Source organism: Anopheles coluzzii, chromosome 2 (assembly GCF_943734685.1).
Source record: "Anopheles coluzzii chromosome 2, AcolN3, whole genome shotgun sequence".
Classification (NCBI taxonomy): Eukaryota; Metazoa; Arthropoda; class Insecta; order Diptera; family Culicidae; genus Anopheles; species Anopheles coluzzii.
This window is the reverse complement of record NC_064670.1, coordinates 95,600,191-95,625,365: the sequence shown is the minus strand read 5'-3', so window position 1 is coordinate 95,625,365 and position 25,175 is coordinate 95,600,191. Positions and strand designations below refer to the sequence as shown.

At 45.0% G+C, this 25,175-nt stretch overlaps 1 protein-coding gene and 1 non-coding gene across 2 annotated transcripts; both read right to left on the bottom strand.

Annotated features, from left to right (window-relative positions):
* Positions 1 to 8,057: 8,057 nt before the first annotated feature.
* LOC120951172 (insulin-like growth factor-binding protein complex acid labile subunit) lies at positions 8,058 to 10,401 on the bottom strand. The gene is made up of 2 exons (XM_040369722.2): positions 10,285 to 10,401; positions 8,058 to 10,020 (listed from the first exon to the last, which is right to left on the bottom strand). Exons 1-2 carry the CDS (start codon positions 10,308 to 10,310, stop codon positions 8,733 to 8,735), a joined length of 1,314 nt encoding a protein of 437 aa, XP_040225656.2. The 5' UTR covers positions 10,311 to 10,401; the 3' UTR covers positions 8,058 to 8,732.
* Positions 10,402 to 11,008: 607 nt separating this feature from the next.
* Positions 11,009 to 11,080, bottom strand: Trnae-cuc (transfer RNA glutamic acid (anticodon CUC)). Its single transcript has one exon. It is a non-coding gene; the product is annotated as a tRNA-Glu (tRNA).
* Positions 11,081 to 25,175: the final 14,095 nt, after the last annotated feature.

The window sequence follows — 25,175 nt, the reverse complement described above, 5'->3', positions numbered from 1 at the left end:
GCGTCCGTCCAACATTGAGATGTTCCCTGTAATACGAGTGTTGCAGGCGAATCTAGGCGGGGGCCGTGATGCTCAAAATCTGGTGCTCCAGACCGCCCGTGAAGAACGCATTGATGTCGTCGTGCTTTCTGAACTATACAGGCCCCCAGAGAACAACGGAAGGTGGGCTTTTGACCCGCTGAAAAGCGTAGCAATAGTTGCCACTGGCCAATATCCGATACAACGGGTATGGACTAGTGATGTTTCGGGCCTGGTGGCAGCGGAGGTTGGAGGCATTACTTTCATCAGCTGCTACGCTCCTCCTCGCCTCAACGTCAATGAGTATGAGTGCTACCTGGAAGCTGTGGAGCTTGAAGCCTGTTCCCACGCAAAAGTCATTATCGCCGGCGATTTCAACGCATGGCACGAGGAGTGGGGAAGCACTAGATCCAATGAGAGAGGAAATCTGCTTCTCAACACCATCGAGCAGTTGGGTCTCCAAGTGCTAAATCGCGGTGTCACTCCTACATTTCGGAGCTATGATGAGATCAGATCAAGTGTCATCGACGTCACCTTCGCGAGCTCGTCCATCACCCACGATGATACATGGTCAGTGAGCCCTCTATATACGGCATCAGACCACCGATATGTGTCCTATTCTGTTATGTTAACAGCATCAGCATCATCCGGACAGCGAACACAGCCACAGCAAACAGGATTGCCACCAAACCATCAGCCTTCACAACAGAGCAATGATATTCCACCATTTCGAAATCGCCTACAGCACGCCGGCAGGAGGTGGAAAACAACACAATTTTCCGCTGAAGCGTTCATAGAGACACTTCGCTCACTACGATTCGAGCAGCGTGCGGTTACGCATGAGACCATGGTCGCAATCATGCTGAAAGCGTGCGATCAAACAATGCAGCGCGCATCTAAACTCCACCGAGACCCGCATGCCGATATGTATTGGTGGACACCGGAGTTGGCGCAACTTCGCAAGGACTGCGAAGCAGCGAGAGATCGCGTGCAGAGAACGATGGATCTGGAGGAAAGGAGCTTCGCATCGGCGGACTACAGGACAGCTAGGAGTGAGCTAAGCCGAGCAATTAGAGTCAGCAAAAGAACACAGTTCCAGGAGCTAATAAATATTGCGGAGGAGAACGAATTCGGCACTGGTTTTCAGGTCGTTATGTCTCACCTCCGTGGCAATCGAACGCCACCAGAGACGGAACGAGATAGACTGGAGCTTATAGTGTCCGACCTTTTCCCGATACGCCCATCCTTTGAGTGGCCCGAGACCACTGATCCAGCAGAGACAGACACGTCATCGACCAGTCCTGTGACTCCGGTAAATGAGATCGAACTAAAACTCATAGCCAGTCGAATGAGTAACCGCAAAGCTCCAGGGCTGGACGGTATACCTAATGCCGCCGTGAAGACCGCCATCATGGAGTTCCCGGAGGTCTTCAGAGCATTATATCAGGACTGTCTCAACCGCGCCGTTTTTCCGGGGCAATGGAAGCGGCAGCGCTTGGTACTTCTTCCGAAGCCAGGGAAACCTCCAGGAGAGAGTGGTTCGTATCGCCCCCTGTGCATGCTTGATGCACTGGGGAAGGTACTCGAGCGCCTTATCTTAAACCGGCTTAACGAGCACCTGGAAGATCCTGCTGAGCCGAAGCTTTCCGACTGCCAGTTCGGCTTCAGGAAAGGGCGCTCAACTATTACCGCGATTCAACAAGTGGTCGACGCAGGAAAGAGAGCGATGTCGTTCCGCCGCACGAATCGGAGGGATGAACGCTTCCTATTAGTGGTCGCGCTGGACGTCCGCAATGCCTTTAATACGGCCAGCTGGCAGTCCATCGCCGAAGCATTGCGGAACAAAGGAGTTCCTATGGTCTTACAGCGCATCATAAGGAGTTACTTCGAAAATCGCCAGTTACTTTTCGAAACCAGCGAGGGCCCCGTCGAACGGCCCGTCACCGCCGGAGTTCCACAGGGGTCCATATTGGGCCCCACGTTGTGGAATATAATGTATGACGGGGTACTAGACATGCAGTTTCCGTCCGGGACAGAAATCGTCGGATACGCCGATGACTTGGTGCTGCTGGTCCCGGGTACGTCAACGGAAGCGGTGCAGGCAGCAGCGGAGGAGGCGGTTGCACAAGTACAGCAGTGGATGGCGCAGCATTGTCTGGAACTTGCTCCGGCGAAAACGGAAACCGTGCTTATTGCCAGTGTGAAGCGCCCGCGACAAGTGGTCATCCGCATTGGAGATGTAGAGGTACGATCGTCGCGCTCCATTAAGTACCTCGGCGTGATGCTGCACGATCACCTCTCCTGGCTGCCACACGTTCGGAAGGTGACCGAGAAAGCGACTCGTGTTGCGGTCGCTGTCTCGCGACTGATGCGGAACCACAGCGGTCCAAGGACGGCCAAGTCGAGGCTGTTAGCGCATGTGGTAGAGTCGATACTGAGGTACGCGGCTCCCATATGGTCGGAGGCGCTCGAGACCAGGGAGTGTCGTCGGCTGCTGCAACGTGTCCAACGGAAGACAGCAATCAGGGTGGCACGAGCATTCCGTTCTGTAAGGTACGAGACGGCCACCCTGCTCGCCGGTCTGACACCGATATGCCACCTGGTAAAAGAAGATGCCCGCGTGTATAACCGCATACATGCACCTGAACGAACGGAAACACGGGACGAGATTCGAAGGACGGAGCGTCAGCAGACCATCACCAACTGGCAACAAGAATGGGACGATGACGCCGCCAGCGTCGGAGCCAGTCGATACACGCGATGGGCCCATCGTGTGTTACCCAACATTGACGCCTGGCAATCACGGAAACATGGAGACGTGTCGTTCCATCTGGCCCAAGTGCTCTCGGGACATGGTTTTTTCCGGGAGTATTTGTGCATCAAGGGCTTCACGTCGTCCCCGGACTGCCAGTGGTGCGTTGGCGTCCCAGAGGATGCCGGGCACGTCATCTTCGAATGTCCTCGATTTGCCTCAGTCCGTCAAGAACTGCTCGGCGAGGGAGGGGCGGACCCAGTAACACCTGACACGTTGCAGGAGTACTTGCTGCGGGATGCGGACAGCTGGAGCCGCGTATGCGAAGCCGCTCGTCGTATAACGGCTGAGCTTCAGCGGTGCTGGGATGAGGAAAGGGCTAACCGAGCAGAACAGGTGATAGTCGAACACGACGAAGAAATCGTGAACATGGAGGCGCGTCGTACGGCAGTAGCAGCAGCACGAAACGAACGACGCAACGCTGCACGGAGAGCGGCTAGAGCGCAACGCAGGGAAGAACAGAGCACAGGGCTTCGTCTAGCTCCACCAGCGTCACCAACGACGGCAGCTCGCCGTGAGACAAACAGGCCGAGTTCGGTGAGGTATGGACAGAGGCGGCGACAACAAACAGGAAGGGACCTGCAGCGCCTTTATGGAGATCCGGAGCGGCAATCCACAACGGATGACAGCAGCGAGAGCAGCCAAGACGATGACGGTAATGGCAGATTCCTCGCACCTACTATAGAAGGACTATCTGGTGTAATGTCAGCTGGTGGGCTCAGTGCTGCAGAAATGGCAGCAGCGATCGAGGCAGATGTCGCTTCCCGCTAGCAAACTGCAACGGCGAAGCATCTATAGTGGCATAATGGGGGCTATTTTACACCGAGATGGGATAAAATGGGAGATAAAAAGATAAAGGGGGAAATACAGGGGGAATAAGTGCGTATTGCACAAATGTGTAAGGTCCATGGACCACAAACCCCTCACAAAAAAGCCCTCGCGGGACAGTTTGTAGGGGACGGGAGAGGGTTTTTTTTTATATATATATATATGTAATATAATAAAGAATCCGCTGTTTAAAAAAAAAAAAAAAAAAAAAAAAAAAAAACCCCCTTGGCCACCTCTGCTTATCTGTCCCGGGTGCTGGCGCGTCCACCGATCACCGATCGGGCCAGTAGCAAACATTTCTTTCCTCACCCCAAAAAACCACACGTACGCTGCTTTTCTGCGTGCGTCTGCTGCAATCCGCAATGTGCAGGGAACGGTCGGGAGGGATCTTGAGCAGCAAAGGTACAGGGCCACGTCCAACGGATTTTTGACGAACGGGGTTTCCTTGCACTTCACGCAAGAGTAACTCTTGAGGCTGTTTTCTGCAAACGTGCGCACACACACACACACGCTCGCGCACACACATTCACTCACATGGTCGATGCATTCGTGCAGTGCAGTTTAACCTCCCAACTGGGAAGGCCCAGCACAAAGGATATGTTTCCCTGTTCGGAGAGGAGGGTTTTACCCTCACAAAGTTTCACAAATTGGCAAGTGCGAAACAGGGAGAAAGAGAAGTACAGTGGTAAAATGCAAAAAAAAAATGGCGACGCTGCAGCATAACTACTTCTAGCACTCTGCAAAACGGCCAACCTAGGAAGGAAAATGAAGCGCAACCCTCTCTCCGCTGTACTGTAGCACGGCCAACCAGCTAGCCAGCCAAGACCGTGAGTGATTGCGAGTGGATGCTCACCGGTTTGCTTCGCTGGCAGCGCAATTTTTCCAGCCAGAATATTTTCTAAGGAATATTTCTTTTTATTTGCATTTTAGTTGCCCTTGCTCAGCTCAAACAGCTCTGCTCCGAGGGGTTTTTTACCGATTCATTCGAGCTCTGGCTAAGAATTTGTAATTTACACTTATGGTTAATGCATGCTGCTGCTGCTCAGGTACGCTACGGGCGTGGAGGTGTCTGTATATGTGTGTTGGCCTTTTTTAATCCTCATAGTCACTGCTCATTGCTCACAGAATAGACGACTTTTTCAAATGCCATGGACACTTTTTATTTAGGGTTTTAAGTCTATGCACCACACACAAGCTGTAGAAGAATGTTTTAAGCGTGGAACATAAAACGCTCAGGAATCTACTAATATGTGCAACAGTACAAAAAACACGATTGTGGAAATATTCTTATAAAACATACGAGATTGAAGAGTGTTGCAATTTCACATCATACAGTTAAGCTTTACAAAGTAATTAACGTTTCTATTACTCCAGTTTTTAGAAACATTTATAGAAAATACAATAAGTAAGTATCATTCAACTTTATGCACCATCCCAACCACCAACCACTTAGGCCTAGAGATTTTACGGATTGTTCAACTTCGCTCTCGCGCTGCTCGGTCCGACCCTATGGCATATCAACACTATTTTAACACTATTTTTGATTATATTGACTTTAATATTTCAACCAATGGCTTCAAAACACGACTCCACAGTGTCCAAAGCAAATTGTGAAAAAAGGTTTGATTTTTCTATGGAACTTTGTACTGCAATTCATTTTTATTAGACCCATTGAAGATTCGCCAATAAAGTAGTAATTAATAAAAATTAATTAAAATTGTGGCAAATTATTGTACGTTGACTGATAGGTCCAGTAACAGGTTTTAATTACTAATGATATATTAGCACAGTAAGAGCTGTAACAAAGTTGACACCAGTCAAACAGTTAACACAGTCAGAGCTGATAGGGATTTAATGTGAACTTGAAAAACGAACTAGATCGAATTCCTATCAAAAGTTCAGCATAAAAATCAGCTATCAGAAAAAAACAGCAATTGTTAGTTAAGTTTGGGAAGAATGAATTTTAATTTACTGAACACAAATAAAAGAATCGGTAAACAAATTCTTACCAAAATATTAATGGAACCATGATTATTCAATTTATATTTTATTTAGATTATTATCTTACAAAATAAAACAGTTTATTTTAACAAAAAGAGAAACATCAAAACTTATGTTCGTCAGAAATAAAAAGTCATGTTGGTTAAACCAATTTTTTCATTGCATGTTAAAAAATAAAGTTTCCAAGCGTTAAAACACATCTGTTATTGTTGCTTCGGCTATCGACAACATACATCGGAAACGTTACAAGAGTCAGTCGAACAAATGGCCGGGCTGCCGATTGAAGATAGCTCCCAGGTACGAAAATACCCATTATAAACAATGTAATCAGCTTTACCTGATAGCGTAGCATTAACGGCAGCGTGTAATGTGCATTACTGCACCATATTAAATGCCCAGCACACCATCACCGTTTATGCCTCCGATCCGCCGCACAAACATGTTCGTTTAATGATCGCGTGTCGAATCTCGTGAGCGTTACCGAAAATAAAACGAACAAAAAAACCCAACAACCAAACCCAACGCCACCAACGGCACTAACCAGACACTGGGCAGCTGTCAGCGCACTTCATTCACCGCAGGGGAGATGCTGAGCATCGGAAGGTCTAATAACGGTCAGGGCGATCTTGTGTCCCTCTCGCAGTGAAACACGGTGGCAGCTAAATTATTCATACAACATTGTCCAAAGAACCGGCCGTACCGAGTGAAACGGTGCGAAACGGTACGGTTCGCTAATTGCGGTGACCGAAGTCCCCGTCGGCCGTCCTGCTCGAAAATCCTGCCCCACCAACGGGCTACAACGGTACAGCATCCCTGGAAGCAACGACGAACTTGGCAGCTGGCAACACTAATCAGCTGTTGCGTTGGCCTGTCCCAACAACAAAGGTCCGGATGGTCCGATTAACCCGTTTGCCTAACGAAAAATAATCAGAAAAAAAGTTTATCCTAAAATTAGGTAAATGTTCATTCAAGCTTCAGTCCACCAGGGAATGTCCTTTTACGTAAATCTGAGTGGGTAAATTATTTCCCGGTGCTTTTTTTACTTGCACGTGTGTGTGTGTGAGTGCTTCACTTCATTCCGCTTCCTGCCAACGGAAAGGGAATGCGTTTCTAACCCCTTTCACGTTTGTCCTAACCCTTTCGGTAGCTGCTGGACATACGATCTCGCAGATGCGGCGAAAGAGGGACACCAGATACCCAAGCAAGCAAGCAAACAAACTCCCTTTGGCTGCATTCCACAACGGCCAAGAATCTTTTACCCAACCAGGGTCCAAACCACGAACCAAACGAGAAAAAAAACACAAAACACACACACACACATTCTTTGTTTGCATTATTATCAATCTAGATATTATTCAATTTTCCCATTCTGGTCGGCCACCGCGTTTTTGGCTTTGTTTTGTTACGGCCTCAACCCTTTTCCTCCTTGGACCGAGATGCTCCGAGCGAACCACGGAGCTTGGGTTTCGGATGCATTTGTGTAGCCCCGGCCTGACAGCTGGAGAGCCGATAAAAGGGGTACAACGGGCCACAACAAAGGGGGCAACAGGCGCAGGACATTCAACTACAGTCATCGGGGGTCAAAGCATTTGTTTTCTCGCACATGGACGAATCACGGCGAAAGAGGTTTTTTTTTTCTTCATTACCTCCAAACTATATCACAAAACCCTAACCCTTCCGTGTTAGGAGCGGTTCAACAGAGAGCATTCAGTTAGGCTGGAAGGACACGCGGAACGTGATTCCTTTTTATTCAAATTTTCTCGCAGCCCTTCGGCTGGGAGCTGCCACTGAACGGAAGGGATAATTTCGTAACGCATCCTACTGGGTGGAAAACCAGTTTTCTTGACAAGGAAAACATTTGCAATTGTACTCTTTTTTTCAGCCCATCACCTTCATTTTATACACACATTCAAATACATTGCAAACTCGTTTTAATCGTCCTGCTATAGCATAGAAAGAAAATATTCCCAACGAAAGGTTCACAAAGCTTTGCTTCGCACCTCGCTAGTGCAATTATTCCGTTTGATATTGTCCAACAGTGAAGACCGTGGTAGAGGTGCTCGTAAAAGTTGCTTACAAATTTGTGATTCCAAGATATGTTTCGAGTATGGTTGTGTTTTTTCGTAGGAGAAAGAATCTGTGTGAAATCAAGAAAACGTCGTTATAAATAATTTTAAAAAACTGAAAGAAAACCTGTCTCTTTAAGTGAGAAAAAAGAAGAATTAGATAGGAAAGAAAAAAGAGAAATAGAAGAGATGAGCAAAATCGGGAAAGATCTTGTGTAATGAGAAGCAATTTGGTGCTAGTTAAATGAATTGTTTTGTGTGTATCACGTTTCGGAACGACCAGATAACGTGCTTCATAAGAACGTAATTAAAGGATTCTGTTCAGCTGATAGTTATGTTGAAAGCAGTTTCGACATTTTATTCAAGCAGTTTTAGCAATTTTCTATTTTCTAAGTGTCATTTTCACTAAATTTTACCCATTAGCTAATAAATGTTGTCAGTACGCAACAATATCTGCATCTGTAGTACCGTACTTTACTTTTGTGCATCAATTTTTCTCTGTAAATCAACATTGTGGCCTATAGTGTAATGCTATTTAAGGTTACATGGAAAATAATATGTTTTTGACATCTTACATATATGTTTAATTCTGATCGAATTGCTATTACATACTAGAATTTAAAACTGCCTGTCGACATATAAGTCTTTATTGGAGATTTGAATTTTATCATGGGAATCTCAATTGCTCAACTACTATTCATTAAACGGTTGATTATGAAGAATTTCTGATCACATATTTTACGAAACTATGAAATTCATTCTTAACTTTACTGAATAGGTTGACCAACAATGAAACATTGATACTTTAGAGAGTAAACTTGAGGCATTTTTGGGACTTACAGACAAAATTTAGCAGCAACAACTGTATTAGGCATTTCAAAAATTACCCAAAATCAAATGCAATAGTTTTCTGAAATTTATACTCAAAACATGCTTGAAATCAAACACCGACTGCAAATCACTAAACAGAAACCAATCCTATCAAACTTCATTCCCACTAATGCGCCCTACGAGCAGCAAATGCCATCGATCAGATTCTCCTCCTTCCGGCAGTCGTTGCGCGTCATCGCGTACGCCGTGATCGATTCCTTCAGCTCCTTCAGCAACGGCCGGCTGTCCGCGCACCGGAACCGATTGCCCTCGAGCATGATGCGCACCATCACCGGGAACGAGCCGGCCAAATCCGTCACCGCCAACCGTTCCAGCTGGTTGCGGCGCAGATCCAGCTTCAAAATGCGCGGCACCGTCCGCAGCACGTTCAGGTCGAGATGGGTGAACTGATTGTCGGCCAGATGTACGTACTTCAGGTGTGTGATCGGCGCGGTCAAACTGTTGCTCACCGATTCCAGCTGATTGCCGTCCAGCTTGAGCAGCACCAGCTTACCGAACCGGGCGGCCGACCGGAAATCGAACTCGCGAATCCGATTGAACGACAGATCGAGCGAGATCAGCTTCTCAAACACCGGCACCTCGTCCACGCTCGTCAGCTTGTTGTGGGGCAGCTTGAGCAGGATCAGCTCCGACCCGTTGGTGGCGGTGCTTTCCACTGTGCGGATTCCGTTCCCGATCGCTACCAGCTGACGTAGGTTCGGTGGAATTCTAACCACGCTCAGCTTGTTGTAACTCGCGTCAATCAAATCAAAGCTCCAGCGCCGCTCAAACTGTGCCACGTTGAACGTCTTCAGCGCATTGTGCGAGACGTTTAGTGCCGTGAGTGAATGACATCCCTGGAACAACCGATCGTCGATCGAGCCCAGCCCGTTCTGCTGCAGCTCTAGCCGCTCCAGATCGGACAAATCGTCAAACACGCCGGGCTGCAGCTCGGTTAGGCTGTTGCTTCCCAGCAGCAGCGTTTTCAGCTCACGCAGCCGCTTGAACGCGGTGCTTTCGATCGTGGCGATCGCATTATCCGAAAGGTCAAGCGTTTGCAGCCGGCTGGCACCGAAGAAGGCCACGTCGGGCAGATCGTGAATTTTGTTACCGCGCAGGTACAGTGATTGAAGTGTTTTTGCGTCGGCAAAGTTGCGTGACTGAATCTGCTTGATGTCGCTGCCCGTTGCGTTCAGCGATTCCAGCTTCGGGAAGGTCTGGAACATGGCCGGTGGGATGCCGGTGAGCGAAGAGCGTGCAAACTGGACGGTGGATAGGGTGGAGGGATTAGAGCTGGCAAAGGTGGTGGTTAGAATCTCGTCCGAGGACACTTTGGCACCGATCAGGCTGCAGCTACGGTCCAGCTCCATTGTGCAGCTCAGCTGCTTTGCGAAAGTGCTTCGGAGTAGCGCAATGGCTACCATTCTGGAAGTGAAGAAATTAAGTTCTAGTTAGTACCTTTGGAGAGTTTTGGATCAATTGGGCGATTTTGCTGACGTTGTCGTAATGCTCAATCACTGTGAAAGGTATTTGCAATACAAATCATAACAAAAACTTTTTCAGAAGCACTTCACAAATCCTTCATGTGTTATGAACAAATTTTATGAACGATGGTAACGTATTTATCAACAGTCTAATTCTGTAAGAACACCAATACCGAACTTCTACACATATTTCCGAAATACTTACACAACGATTTCCCACAGTTTAACCATCTTGAACAGCGCTCGGAATGAAACTGACGACTTTCGTGCGACTTTCGCTCATCTTCGACTCATCACCACAAACCGTAGTATCATTGAGCATTGATAAGGAAGTGGCCGACGTTGTTTTGCTTACCCTCAACTTTAACCCACCGGCCTGGTTGTTTGTCTGGTCAACTCTAGTGACAGAGCAAGCGTACTTTCCGCACGCAACAACATAAACAGTTCGTTGTATTTACGTTAAAGGTTTTATACGGTAAAGTCAGACGATGTCTAAGGCTACAAAGGAAGGAATTATGATTCACCACAACTAGAAAACAAATAATTCTGAAAAAAGTGTAACAAAGTGTAAATACATTCATTGCACCAATACAATTCCTATTCTTCAAACTGGATTCCATCTTCTAACCCTTATCGCTGAAAATTGCATTCAACGCGTAAACGTGTGACGTTCGCTTCATCATGGGAATTACCGTGCTGCGGACGAGAAGCGTTACACAAGCGTTACATAAAATCAGCATTCCTTTCGAAATGTTTTGCCGACGGCAAACGTTGCGCCTGCTGTACGAGAGTTGCGCTGCGCATTCGTTACGAACTAAAATTAGAAATAGAAGCTCTTAAAATAAAATTTGACCATAAGAAAGAGAATTTATTTTTTTGTTTAGTGCTTCGTTACAGAGATCATAATAACAAAAAAAACTGTTTCGCTTTTCCCATACCGGGAATCGAACCCGGGCCTTCCGGGTGAGAGCCGGATATCCTAACCACTAGACAATATGGGAGGTGTTGTAATGGTAAGGCTTGCTTGCTGTTTTCTTCATTACATCGATACCAACCGAAAATGATAAAATATATTTAAAAATACCGAATAAAAGTGCATAGATATTTACAACTAATGATAAATAAAGTATTTCTTCTATAATTAACTACATTTTTCTTCATTCGACATGGCACTTCTGTACAACCTCATCAGGCGCGGTGTGTTACAATCAATTACGTTCTCGTTTGACGAACACTAATAGAAACAAATGATGCCCAAATAGATGAAGCTATCTGTTCCAACCCTCATCTCGTGAGATCCCACCACCTCATTAAGCGCGACGCTACAACAACGTACTCCCAGTTCCTCGTCCCAAGCTTCATCCTAATGAGACTAATTAATCACCAACCAACGGCACGCAAACCTGCACCCATTCGCACCTCTCGTACGAGTTTCCTTGTTTTTACTCACAATTTTACAGAGACATTCCACACGATCCGGGCTTCACGCTATTTTTCCACGCTGCTTTAACAAAACCGCCCATCGGAATAAATCAAACGCGTTCGCCTAGGTTCCAACCCCAGACACTGGTGCACCCAGCACTTACTCCGTCAATCAAAAGCCCATCAAACGCGGGCAGCAACAGGGACCGCATCACAGTTGACCCGCGGAGATGGAGAACCTCCGTTTTTTGGGGGTTTGTAGCCATCAGTTCACCAGAAGATTAAAAAAACACATTCTTGCGTCAGCTGAAACGCATATCATCCAGAACGACCGGTACGTTCTTGGTGATTTTGTTTCGGAAGGGTGGTCCCAAAAGCACCACAAAACCAATATCGTGACAGGCAGAAGGTGCGTTGGCAGCCTTAACGGGTGATCCCCGTGTCCATTCCCGTTGCCTGCCGTCGGGCCATCGGCGGCAGCGGTCACCATAAACATCCACTTTAATAATCGTTATTTGAAAACATTTATTATAAACTGCTTAATTACAGAGAGCTTCAAGCTGTTGCTGGCGCGAAGGTGCCTTCCCCGTTGCGATGCAAGTGTGTGCGGACTGACGTCGGCCCGCGCCACGTCCGACAGGACACGGGACAGGCGTGTGCAATTTGTTTCGCCGTTTTTTTTTTTGTTTTTTGTTGTTGCGAAGGTTATACCAGCCAAAACAGAAGGCTGCGTGCGCGTGGAATGGTGAAATGGTTAATCGTGCAAAAAAGCAGAAAGGAAAAACCCCATCACTAACTGGATGGTTAGCCACCTGGAAGCACTTGAAGATCGCGCACCGGTAGTTTTTGGGTTCGCTTAATCCTGTGGTGACTGGTGGTGAAAAGGGAAGAAGCGATTTTTGCTTTTATTTGTGCAAAGGAAGAGTAGCGATGTTTGCAGAAAGGTGTTTTATTCTGTGTTATACCGTTAAGCGTTTCACGTTATTGTGGCATTAAAAATGTTTAACAGGGCGTTTGGGGCAAACGGATGATTATGAGATGAGGTGCAGATGGTCTCTGTTTACAAATAAATTCACTGCTGAAAGCTCTCACTGACAAAAAGGCTGTATTGGCGATGTTTAAATAATAATAAGGAAAGATAATAATGAACGGAACTACGATGTTTAATCCGAAAATAAAATGATTAATTTATTAAATTATTTTCAATTATAACTCTGAATGCTCTGGAAAACTGGATTGCAAGTTCGCGGTGTAGTACCTTGCAAAACTGAGAATTACAAAAACAGTTAATATTTGTGTCCACTTTGTGCGTTTTCCACATTTGTGAAATATCAAAATTTTATTGGTTGTTTTGTCATGAAAATGTTTCTTAAAATATCAAACTTAACAACTCAGTTGTCGCAAATCGCAAACGCCACCCATCAAGCCATATCAAAAGGGAATCATAATCGAATCCTTTTTGATTTCATTCAACAAACATCCATTGGTGATGGACCAAACCTCCTATTTTTAATTAAATTGCATTGGGTGTGCGTCCGTTGAGCTAATGTGAAATTTAATTACATTGCTCGTATGCTCTGTATCATGCCGAATCAAGTACAAGCGTGTGAATCAATAAGTCAATCAATTTATTTATTAAAAATCAGCTTCATTTCCAGGCCAGTACACAAACGGCAGCAAATTAACAGAGCCAATGATAAATGCGTAATGATCAACAGGCTTTTTAATTGTTTAAAATTATTTAAACCATGCTGAAAGTGCTGCTAGAATTCTGCATTGGTCTATTGATTGCTCTGACTAGATCAAACACCACGGAAGTGTTTAATTGGAGTTTGTGGACATGGCTGCTTGCCAGGTTTGCATAAATCTCCTGAATTATATATGAACCTCATTAGCATTAAGTTTTGTGTTGTCGGATTGTTTCTTTTTCAAAAACGCCATATTATCTCACCATTGAAATCCAACTCCACCTTTACAGGCACAAGCAGCAAGGGTTAATAGTGTCATGAATTATTTTTAGCACCTGACCACACATCCAAACAACACCAAACCTCCCTTTCTTGCTTGTGCAACATTGTGTGTATGTGTGCGTGTACGTGTATTCACCCTGTTCACCCCACAGGACCTGACCCACCGATTGACTGCAATATATCCCATCATCATCATCATCATCATCCAGGTCGTCGTTGTTGGTCGTGCTGCCATAAACTTTATACGATCACCTACATCCGCTCGGATACGTACCAACGATCGTTTACATACACCAGTCCCTCGCCAACAACCTTGCGACGTACCGCACTTAGTCAACAACCACCCACCCAGCTCGCCTTTCCAGTCGCACTTTACGACCCACAGATGGCAGCCGTTTTATGAATGAACGCATGCAGCCCGGCCCGGTAATGACCACCACGCGCACCAGCGCGAGAGGGCGTATGTAATTTTGTCGAGTCGAGTCGTCCGATGCCGTCCTATGCACAGCCTCTCGTTCGGATTGGTATTTTTGATTGGTTTTGCTAAGGGCTAGGGTTTCATCGGGCCATCGCATTTTACTGATTGCAACACACCACAACCGTAAGGGCCGGATCCGCAAGGTTCGTCATTGTCGCGCGTGTACAAGTCACCACGCTCGACTAGTGGTGTTAGCGTGTGTCATAACGTTCGGTGAAATTGATTCGAGACGCACCAAGATGACCATTAAGGCAAAACTTTGGTTTTCGATCATACGAGCCTGGTCGTTCTGTGGTTGCGGGACAATTTTGTTTTACCACTGCTCTGTGGCATCTGGCGGTGTGTTACTCTGAGATTTTGCATAAGCATTGCACCAGACAATACATCCCATAGACATTTTGCTATGATGTTACAAAGGACCAATCATTTCCATCTTTAATTGAAAAACATTTGAAAAGCAATCACTTTTAGTCACCGCTCTTAAATCGTTCCTTTAATCAATTCAACCCACTGATTTATCTCCAATGGCCTTAATCCAATGAAAAATACTTCCACAGTGGTTTACCTTTAATCCGCACCGTCCTAAACCCCCCCACAGCGCAATTACTGCTGAGTGCCTGCAGTAAACGAGCGGGATTTTCCTGCTCAAAAAATAGGGAACCTCGAAGGGAAATTCACGTGTGGGAGTAAACGCTCGATCGAACGCTCATCGAACTGCGGCGCACAATCACCAAGCGATTCGTTCACCGCCGCCGTCGCTTCCAAAACGGCAAACGGTGCAATAAACTGATGATGACGATAATTTGTTGTCTATGTACATGTGTTTTGAATTATCGCAATCGTTTAGCAAGAGTGCTAGCCCTCAACCGAGGACTACATGCACCGCCGAAGAAACCCTTTCTAATTCGCGAACACCGACTCGTCCGAAGTCGCAAACGATTACGGCTCTTCACTTGATCAACGCGCTCTAAACCAACCATTGCGCAAAGCAGGCAATGAAACCGCTGGGCGCGCGGGAAGATGCATCAGTGAGGCTTTATATTTTCTTATAAACCATCGCTGGGTAAGGCACGGGTCAGGCAAAAGGTTAAGCTACAATCTGCGGTCCCAGAGTGTCGTCCGACGGTTCCGTCGGGTGGGTGGCTCGGTTGAGACGGTGGCCCTCCCAAGTGCCTGCGTCTAGAAGGTGGAGTCGAGCGGCATTCCGAGAGGCCACACTCGATCACCCGAGCGCTGATAGTGGAAATGTGGAAAGCGGTATTAACACCTGCGATAAGGTCCGACGCGGCGGCGCAGGGCTTTGCTGTCGAGATTTTCACATGCACATTCCTGACCCCTTGCGACCGGGAAGCACATTCATTTGGCCCGTTCGCATGCGGGGAATGGATGTAATTAAAGGTGAATTAAGCGTCCGCTCCGGTGCTGAGGTGTATAAGTTTATCTTGGGTGGAAAAATATGAATTTCCTTTTACTCGGTGTGTTGCTGGTAGTGGCTTTTGAAATGTAAAGGTGACTGAAGCAACTATACACAGTAACTGTTTATATTATAGTTTGTAGGGAATTACGAAGCCATCTAAAAATGTAAAAATAGCCATATCGAGTGTAGTAAAATAATTCGACTAAATAAATAATAATAATAAAAATAACACTAACAATCTTAAGTTAGAACAGTTAGAACAGTGTACGTTTTCCATCAGATAATAGATGTACGCATCAATCTCTATTGTTCCAGTGAACCAATATTACAAATGATGTATGTCACATATAACACACTAGGAGGCTAATAAGGCACCACAAACATAGAAATATTAACCTCCATCAGAGAGCTATTTTGGCCAACACCTTCCTTACATCTAAATTGTGGTTTATAGGGTCAGTTATATCCTGAAACAAAAAACATACAGCTAAACTGAAATCTATATTAGGTGAATTCATGTGGCCAAAAGGAGGATTGAGAGTAAGCATGAATCAGCTTGCTCTTCCCAAATCTAGAAGGGGATTAAATCTATTGATACCAAAATTAAAGCTACCATCGTTGATAACAAATAGATACTGAAAAGAACAACACTGTATGGCCTTCTCATCCAGAATTAAACGCAAAACATAGAATCCCCCTGATATACAATTAATCCCCAAAAACCATCCATGTCTGGAAACTTTAACCATAGAATGTGCATATCTAACAGAACGAATGATAGAGAACCCTACGGCAAGTGGAATAGATAAAACAATTATTAACTTCATTCCTCCTCCTTCAATTACACAAAATACATACCCAGCATTAAAATGGAGCAAAATATGGCGAAATATCAATTCCAATGAACTCAACTCAAAACAAAGAACCCTATACTATTTACTAGTAAATGAAAAAAATAATACTCAGGATAAGAAATTCAAACATAATTACAAATCGGTTAACAGTCCAAATTCCTCATTTTGCGGAATTACTGAAACACTAGAACACAAATTTAAAAACTGCAGACAAATTGAAGATTACTGGGAAATGTTTCAAAAAAAAATGAATCGTACCACGTAAAATCTCTTGCATTCATCGAATTATCTAAACTAGAACTGAGAGGCATAAATAAGCAAAATGGCAAAAAAATCATTAGTCTTTTCATAAACTACAAAGAATTGATAGAAAACAATGAAATAAAACAAATAACGAATAAAAACACGTTGAAGGTCATGATAAGTTAGGGAATAGTTTGTAAGCATATAAACGGATTTGTATTGATTAAAAAAAGGAGTGCAAACTAAGTTCAATTTTTTAAATCGCATATAATTTACACATTTTTTAAATACCGTTATTTTGCTCATATTTTAATGTCATTTGTAGCTACTTATGTATTTATTTCTTTCGTTCTTTTCAATCAGTTCTGGAAAAGATTTGTTCAGGTTCTCTTCTTCTTCTTCTTCTTCTTCTTCTTTGGCACAACAACCGTTGTCGGTCAAGGCCTGCCTGTACCCACTAGTGAAGTGAGCTTGGCTTTCTTTGACTTATTGTTACCATAACAGGATAGTCAGTCCTACGTATGGGGGCACGGGCTATTCGCGACGTGAACCCATTACGGGCATGTTGTTACGTCGTACGAGTTGACGACTGTACCACCAGACCGGCCCATTGTTCAGGTTCAAGATTTCTTAATGCTAGGAATGGTTTTGTAATTTGTTTCGATGGCTTAATTTTGCAAACACTAATACATAATAGTAACATGATAATAATCATCATACTTACTGCACTAAATTTTGTATCCATGCTTTTTTGGATACAAACCACCGTTAACTGCCATCTTTTGTACAAAAGGATCAAAGCCTCAAGAACATTCTTGTCACAATATATGAATTTCTTCAAAATGTTGAAAGTATTTTATTTTATAGTGGGGTTGTAGAGTAGCTTGGAGAGTCTTTCAAGTGCATTGTATTGCCTATTTATTACTACACAACTTATAATCTGATTAAATGTGATAAAATACATTTTGTTTCACACTCAAATTGTAGTCAAAATACACCCCTTAATGCACCTGTAAATCAAAACCAACACAAACAATGTAACATAAATACAAAAATCTTCCTGAACATGAAACGACGAACCCCGAAAAATAAAGGAATAACCAACCACCATTACCGTTCCGCACAGCACACACACATGCGATCGCTTCATCATTACTCCCGTCGCACGTATGCTGATTACATACACGCTCCCGCGTATCGTGAACCTTATTATCATAAACCGTTAGCCCGTTATCATTGCTAATGCGTTCGCTTTACGGCTCCGTCACGATCACACTTCGAAAGCCCCGGCCACTGTGTTGGCTGTTGCGGGCCCGGTTGCTGCCTCGGTTCTGCCGGGGTGAAACGACATAATGAAAGGTCCTTTCCTTTTTTTTTGCCTCGGATGCGCTTCCTTCCCTCTGTTGCGTTGCGTGCACAGCGCAACGTGTCAATAATTCGTTTGCCGTGGCGAAAATAATAAAATCGAGCCAGAGCTTTTCAGAAGGTCATTGCTGTGCACAGTGCAAGGTGAACGGTGCACACTCTGCTATGCCACCCCATCCCCCCACCTCCACCCTTTTTCACGGTAGCAGCATGATTGATGACGGACAGAAAACATCATTTCGATTCGACCCCACCAAAAGGGGATGCTCGGGAATGGCTTCGGCACTGCCCGTGCAAAAGTTTCTACTTGCTGCACTCCATAATCGATAATGGGAAAGTGATAAGAAACCAATGGTAAGAGTTTTGCTTTTCTTATAGCGAGTGATTGTGTATTCTTTCTTTGGAGGGTTTTTTTATTATTATCATCCTTCACACCAGAAGAGAGCGAGAGAGCCACAAAGCAAGATGATAAATTAACTCACGAATCCAATAAAAGTGTTCGCAAAAACAAGGGATGCAGAGGAGCCAAAGCACAAAATCTGGAACTCATCTTACGTTCGTATTCCCAAAAAAAATCCTCCGGACAATTGTTCCCACTGCCGCAAAATACCACCGGGAATGCACGCACCAGGATATTAATCGATCCACTTTGTCGATGATTGCAAAATTGTCATGTCAGCAAACCCGGATGGCTCATGCTTCCTTTTTTATTGTTTTCTTTGAAGATGTGAGCCACCTTTGGTCGTGTTGCCACTCTTTACTATTCCCCGAAGGATTTCTAGTGGGATCTCGTCATGGCGCCCGTTGCTCCGGACCCAAGTACGCCCAAAGTAGGTCATTGAAATTCTGTACTTTATTTCCGCCCGAACCTGTTCTGCTGTGCCATTCTCCTGCGCTGCCGTACCATCCTGGCCTGTCCGGCTGGGGTCCAGTACAATTTGATCTCATCATGTTTCGTACCCGCTCGCCCCAAACACACCCCATTCGGTGCCATCCGCGGTTGTGTTCGGCGCCAGTTGCGTTCGATTGCCGGTTCGAAATCCTTCCGCCCTAAAGCGACGAGGTAAGCGGAGGAAAAAAAAATCAATTACATGTATCATGTTTCGATGAAATTATGATTGCTGTCGATTCTTATTTATCGCTTTGCGTTCCTCTCCCCTCGTTGCTGCCATTCCAACTCGCCTGTTTCCAACTCGAACGAGAGTCCAATTACGCATCCCAAAAACGGCGACATTTAGCTCCACGTTCCTGGCGTTCGCCTGGGACGCTCCCCGGCCGTACCAGGAACGATTATGGCAGATTGTTGGCTGTGCTAACCGAAAAAGGTCTTCCAAATTCCGGCTGCCTGGAATGCGTGCGTTTGTGCGGACGGGTTGGTATGCGTGATCCGGTGGCTTAATTTTCAACGGTCAGCGTTTATGTCGAAATATGACGAAAAGAGATTTATTTTTATGTCATGTCACGTCATGTTCTATTTCACATTTACCGATTTGCTCAAATTTGTCCATCTTTTGGGATTGTTGAAAAAAAAAACATTATAATCAGTTTAAAATCTAATTTCTCGTTTTATTATTCAGGAGAGACCGATCTCAGAGATTCTGCCAAATTGGTTATATTCAAACTGATTTTATGTTTAATTTTCATTATCTTGTTTTGCAATTACCTTACTTATTTTGTTCTGTTTCCACTGAATATATATCAGTAATCATTATATATTGCTTAGGTTGTGTTTTACTTTGAATATTAATTCCTTTCATATCTAGCCTTTTTATTTTTTACCTTTCTACAATACCTTCATGCTAAAAGCGCTCTAATCCAACCGTACCGCTACATCCAACGGGAGGTCTTGGGCTGATTCATTAGGTTAACCTGCGACCGGCATGACCCCGCACAATGACGATGTCATCAGCGATCAGCGTCGAACGGTCGACGAAAGCGACGTCTTAGTCCACCTTACATGTGGACCTACCCGTTTGCTAGGCTGAGCAGTCGTGGGGTTGATTCAATTGACACCATTTTCGTTCACCGCACACAGTCCATCCCGCGTGCAGCATGCATTTTCCTTGCTAGCGTACCTGCGATCCAAACCAAACGATCGTACACCAACCGATCCTTACCGGACGGACGGGGACGGCACTGTGAAACGAAGAAACGCTGACAGCGCATGTTGTACATTCGCGCGCGCACAGAGATCCCGCACACAAGAGGTCATCTCGGCCGGTGACGGTTTCATTTATTATTCCGAACCTTCATGTCGTTCCCCAGACCCAGTGCGATGTGTTCGCGATGCACACATGCACTTTACCCGATGCTGCATTTGTCTTTCGCAACCGTGGCCAGCTCTTTCCCAGACGGCGCTCTCTTCCGCTAAACGGTACCGACCGGTGGTAGAGATCTTGCGCGCGTATGTTTTTATGCCCTTCCTGAACCATTCAAACGACGCGGACCAAGCGCTGGCAAAGGATCGGGTCAGGTGGATTCGTAAATCATGTGCAGACACACAGCACAAAACACACTCAACGCTGGCCGTCGTCGCCGTAATAAAGTTGTGCAACATGTCGATGGACATGGTTTGATCTTGTAGCTTATACGGCGTTCCGTACCGTTCCCGTGCACATTAACCGACCGCAAAAAAAAACGGAGGATGTTAGTCCGACTGTGGCTTTGCTTTTTTGTTTGTTCGAAATGGGACGTATGAGCTTTACAAAGCTTCACAACAAAACTGAAGTCAATTAAGGAATTGTTTGCAGATCGTTAGCTCTCTGCTTTTTAATAACCTAATTTAGTGAATTAATTTCGCTTATGAGGATCTGTCGCTTATTAACCGGTGGAGCCCAGTTAGAGTACTTTTTATCCGAAATTATTATCATTAACAAAGCTTTTTTAATGGGGCGAAATTAGCGAAGATACGGTGATAAGGGGAATATGACTCAAGCTATAATTTACAATTCATAACAAGAATGTGCAATCACTATAATAAGATTACAATAACATCTGCCAGGTTTGGAATGTCCTCGAACTTTCAACAAAAAGTACAGTTTTGCGGGTCATTCAAAGGTCTTACATCGCAAAGGTTTTTGTAGGCAATTAAGTTGGGCAATAGTGGGCAATAGTAAAAACTCTTTAACAAACGTAGAAGATTTCAAATGAAATTTGTGGATCTTGTGGAGCTTGCATTTTGGTGGTTAAAGTGCAAAAACGGACATCCAAGTTTGATCTATTTTGCTTCTGCCATCAATAGTGGAAAAACAGATGACGGCTAATTTCCTTCGCAAGGTCTTTCAGAAGACAGAAGCCATTGAGTGAAAGTGCAAGCTCAATTCTTGTTCAATTCGTTCTCGACGCCTTTTGCTATTAGAATAAGGTGTCTATGGTATTTCAAAGATAAAACCTTGTCAAAATTGGCTTTTGAATAGGTAGATGGAAAAAAGTCGCTCATAGCCTGTTTTGTACGCTAAGTTTGAGCTGAGTTTGAATGATTTTGCGATTTACAAATGCGATATTCATGTAGACCTGAAGTAACTTATGCTGCTCGTGCCAGAGCTGTCAATAAGATTTCGTGCTTTCTGGGATTCATTGAAAGACTCGTTCACAGACCTCAAATTTACGGCACATCTTCTTTACAGATGAACATAAAATGTTTTGTTTTATACCATGGAAACGCAAAGTTGCATGTAATGTTAAGATACATCATATCGCTTCAATTTTCAATGTCTTTCGATAAGTGTTGATTCTACCCATATCAGGTGTCTGTCTTTTGCTGACATCCCTTAAATGTATAGAAAATCCTAGGGTTAAATTGATAGCAATAACAAAACATTTGAACGAAGTTTCAATATATCTTCTGATCAGATTAGAATGTGAGAGAATGCCCTATTTTTATGATCGCTGTAGTTATCGCAACATCACTAGGATCAGCAACAAAAACAAACAAAAATCACTGAAACAAATGCCAACGTATATATTCCAGCGAGGACAATGTCCTTCCCTTTGTCCAGTCTATTGATACAAATTTTATTCCTCACTAGCACAGCTTTATCCAAAAGTCATAATTTCCAACAATGCAAAACCATTATCATTAAACCCCAATTCCAAACAATCCATTCATTTGGCAAGTCAAACATGTCCCTTTTGTACATTGATTTTTTTTTGAGAGTCAAACCCATACAAACCGCTAACATATGGTACGCAGCAAACCGGCTTTCAAAGCCACAGATCCACACAATGTGCTGCCAAAGCGGGCGTTTGCATACCATTGTTCCATTTGAGCGAAACCGTTTAAACGTTGCAGTAACAAAAAAAAAAAAAGCACGAAACATGAATCCATCGCGCTCCTTTCATAAATCAGAAACGAAGCAAAACGGACAGCCAACTTGTCAAACAAAAATTTCACCCGGACACCAAAAACAAAAAGCAAACCCGCAGCCTCATCTGGCCGGACAGCCTGTGATTCTGGCCCTCCCTGTGCCCTTTCTCACAGCAGCGCCACACACTAAATTAAGTGCATGTAGTCTGTGTGTGTGAGTGTGTCTGCACCATACCAAACCCTCACCATAGAGGGTAACAGTCTTGTCGCATCCCCATAATTTTCATGTCGAAAGTATGCCCTTCCAACCCCTGGACTCTTTTTTGGAGAAGAATCGCTTTCGGGATATATCTCTCTCTCTCTCTCTCTCTCTCTCTCTCTCTCTTTCTCTTTCTCTTTCTCTTTTTGCGAAGAATGCGTTTCCAAGGAAAAGTAAAGGACGTCCACTTTTCTCATCTCCTCAGTGTTACCGGGTTGCAGGGTGCAATGTGCAATGTCGACAAGACCCAACTGGCTGCATCATTCACGCATGCAAGAGCGTTCTGTGGCTGTATGTGTGATGCGAATAAAGAAAGAGAAATGCAATCTCATCATATTTCCGCACCGAAACTGCAGCCACTTGCCGGGCAAGAATATGCCCCGCATCCATCCGGGTGGTCATGACGGTACCCAGCCATGCCAAGAACAAAAAAAAAAACACACACACACACATTCCGTATCACAACCGTGCCGGCAGGAAGGTCAATTCGCGGAAGCCACCGTCCGCCACGGTACGCACCAGGGTGGGTAGGTGGGTGAAGTTAATTAGTTTGATATTGGCCAAAGGTTTTTCCGTCCGACTCCGTTCGTTGGCCTCGGACCCGGAGGTTGAGTTTTGCTTCATTTTTTTTTATTCCTTCATCCCCCCTACCTATCCGTACCACCGTTATTTCGCAGTTATAATAATGATATCAGCTGTAACACAATAATGAAAAGCACATCCGTCGATAATGATTTCTCGCAATCACCTTCCCGCGGGCCGCCAGCCTTCTCCCAAGCTCAGCCGAGTTTCGGGTCTCGATTGCAGATTGCATGGCCGCCACTCCTTACGCGGGCGCGATCGGGCACTGGCGGTGGTCGTCCGGCATGCACATTTTCCACGTATTTCGCGGCAGAAAGAAAGCAAACACAGCAAACCCGTACGCCGAAAAAAAAACACACACTCACACACACACACAAAAACGGGGAGTTTTTACTTTACAAAACATTAATTAAGTAAATGTAACTCAACTGTAACCATCAAGATTAATGCGCCGCTCTTCCTTTTTGCACGTCCCACGTACAGTTGCGATCACGCTGTGTGCGATCGTCTTTTTGTGTGGCTGTGTGTGTTTCTCCTGGGAGCGTTCCTTTTTTGTTGCTGCTGTCTCCCCCGGCGCATCAGGGCTATAAAATGGGTTTTACAGTTTGATGAAATTAATTACCCGAGCGATAACACTTTGCAGAAATTGTTTCATTGGAAAACCATCGCGCGCCAGCCCGGGCCGCGCCCGGGTGACGTGGTGGAACGCGTATGCGAATAATAAAATAATTAGATTCCATGTAATAATTACTGTCGGCTGGGGTTTTTTTGTTGTTGTGTTTGGTTTCTTTTCTTCCTTTTTTTTGCTGAGTGAATCATTGATGTGTGGCCAATGGCAGACAAAGAGGTTGCAGTTTTTGTCTGTCAATTTTGTTTGCTTTAAAATTTAAATTTAAGTACCATCATGTCAACTGCTTTGAAAAGGGCATGCTACTCGTAAAGACTCTTTCTGCATTTTAAACAAGAAATAGATCGAGCCTTACTAACAAAAAGGTAAAACATAAAATATACAAATTTCAACAGCAACACACAAAAAAAACAAACGAACCACTCAGCATGACTTTACACGATTACCAATGTGCTCGCGCCACTATCTGATCCAAACGGCCTAACGAAGTTGTATGCATTTAATTACTTTTGGCATGCAAATTCACTCGCCGACCATCTAGCATGGACAATCTAAGAAGCATGGGTTCCGTTTTTTTTGTTTGTGGCACAATAAATAAACAGTTAATCGCTACCGCGAATCATCCATGCACACCGTGTTGCAGCCTAAACACATATGGCACGGGCACGGACAAAAGTCACCGAATCCGGCCCCTCCGTCACTGCAAAAGGCCATAAAGCCCTCGCGGGACGTGAATCTTAAAAGTGGGTCTCGCCACCAGTCACGCTCAGTCACGCTTTTGGTTCACTTTGCCGAACTCCAGACAGCCAGCGGATTAGCCGGCAGGCAGCAGGCCCTTTCGGATCCTTGGGAATGGGTGCCGTGTGTCAAACAAATTATCTAAGCTCTCGCAGGCAGCAGCAGCAGCACTCGATGGCAGAGCATAATTGAATCTGATATTGATATATCCTGCACAATTTATCCTCCCGACACCTTCAGAGAGGGAGCCGCCGGTGCCGCCGTTCGCCCGAGATCGTGGTGGGTAGATTTCGATGGCCCGCCGTGGCCCTGCACCACCGTGTGTGTTAGTTTTAATTCGACTGTTCCACTGTTTACCTTAATCCACCACCACTGTTCCTCCCACAGATCACGTCACATTTGCGCAACATTAGCAAAGTACACATCGGCACACTGGGGCGCGAGTGAGACCTACGAGACGGTGGGTCGACTTCGACTCCCGCGAGCGTGATGGAACGAAAATCATCACGAATTCCTACGCTGGAATTGCCGTCGGGCCGGGTGCGAATACTGCGAGCAAAAGTGTGCAACCAGCAACGGACCCACGTGTTGGCAGATCGTGAGCAAACGTTTAGCATAGAAGGTGATGTGCATTATGAATCGGAACCGACACCGAAACGCCGGTTCGCGAAATGTCAGATTTAATGAAGAGCAACGTGCGAGGTGACACACACACGGGTTGGTGGAGGGTTATTGGTTTTGCTTTGGGAGTACATTTGAGCTACGGATTGGAGGACTAGAAAACCGTTGTAATGTATCAAAGTTTTATGATTTTATTTGGCCCTTTCTAGTACG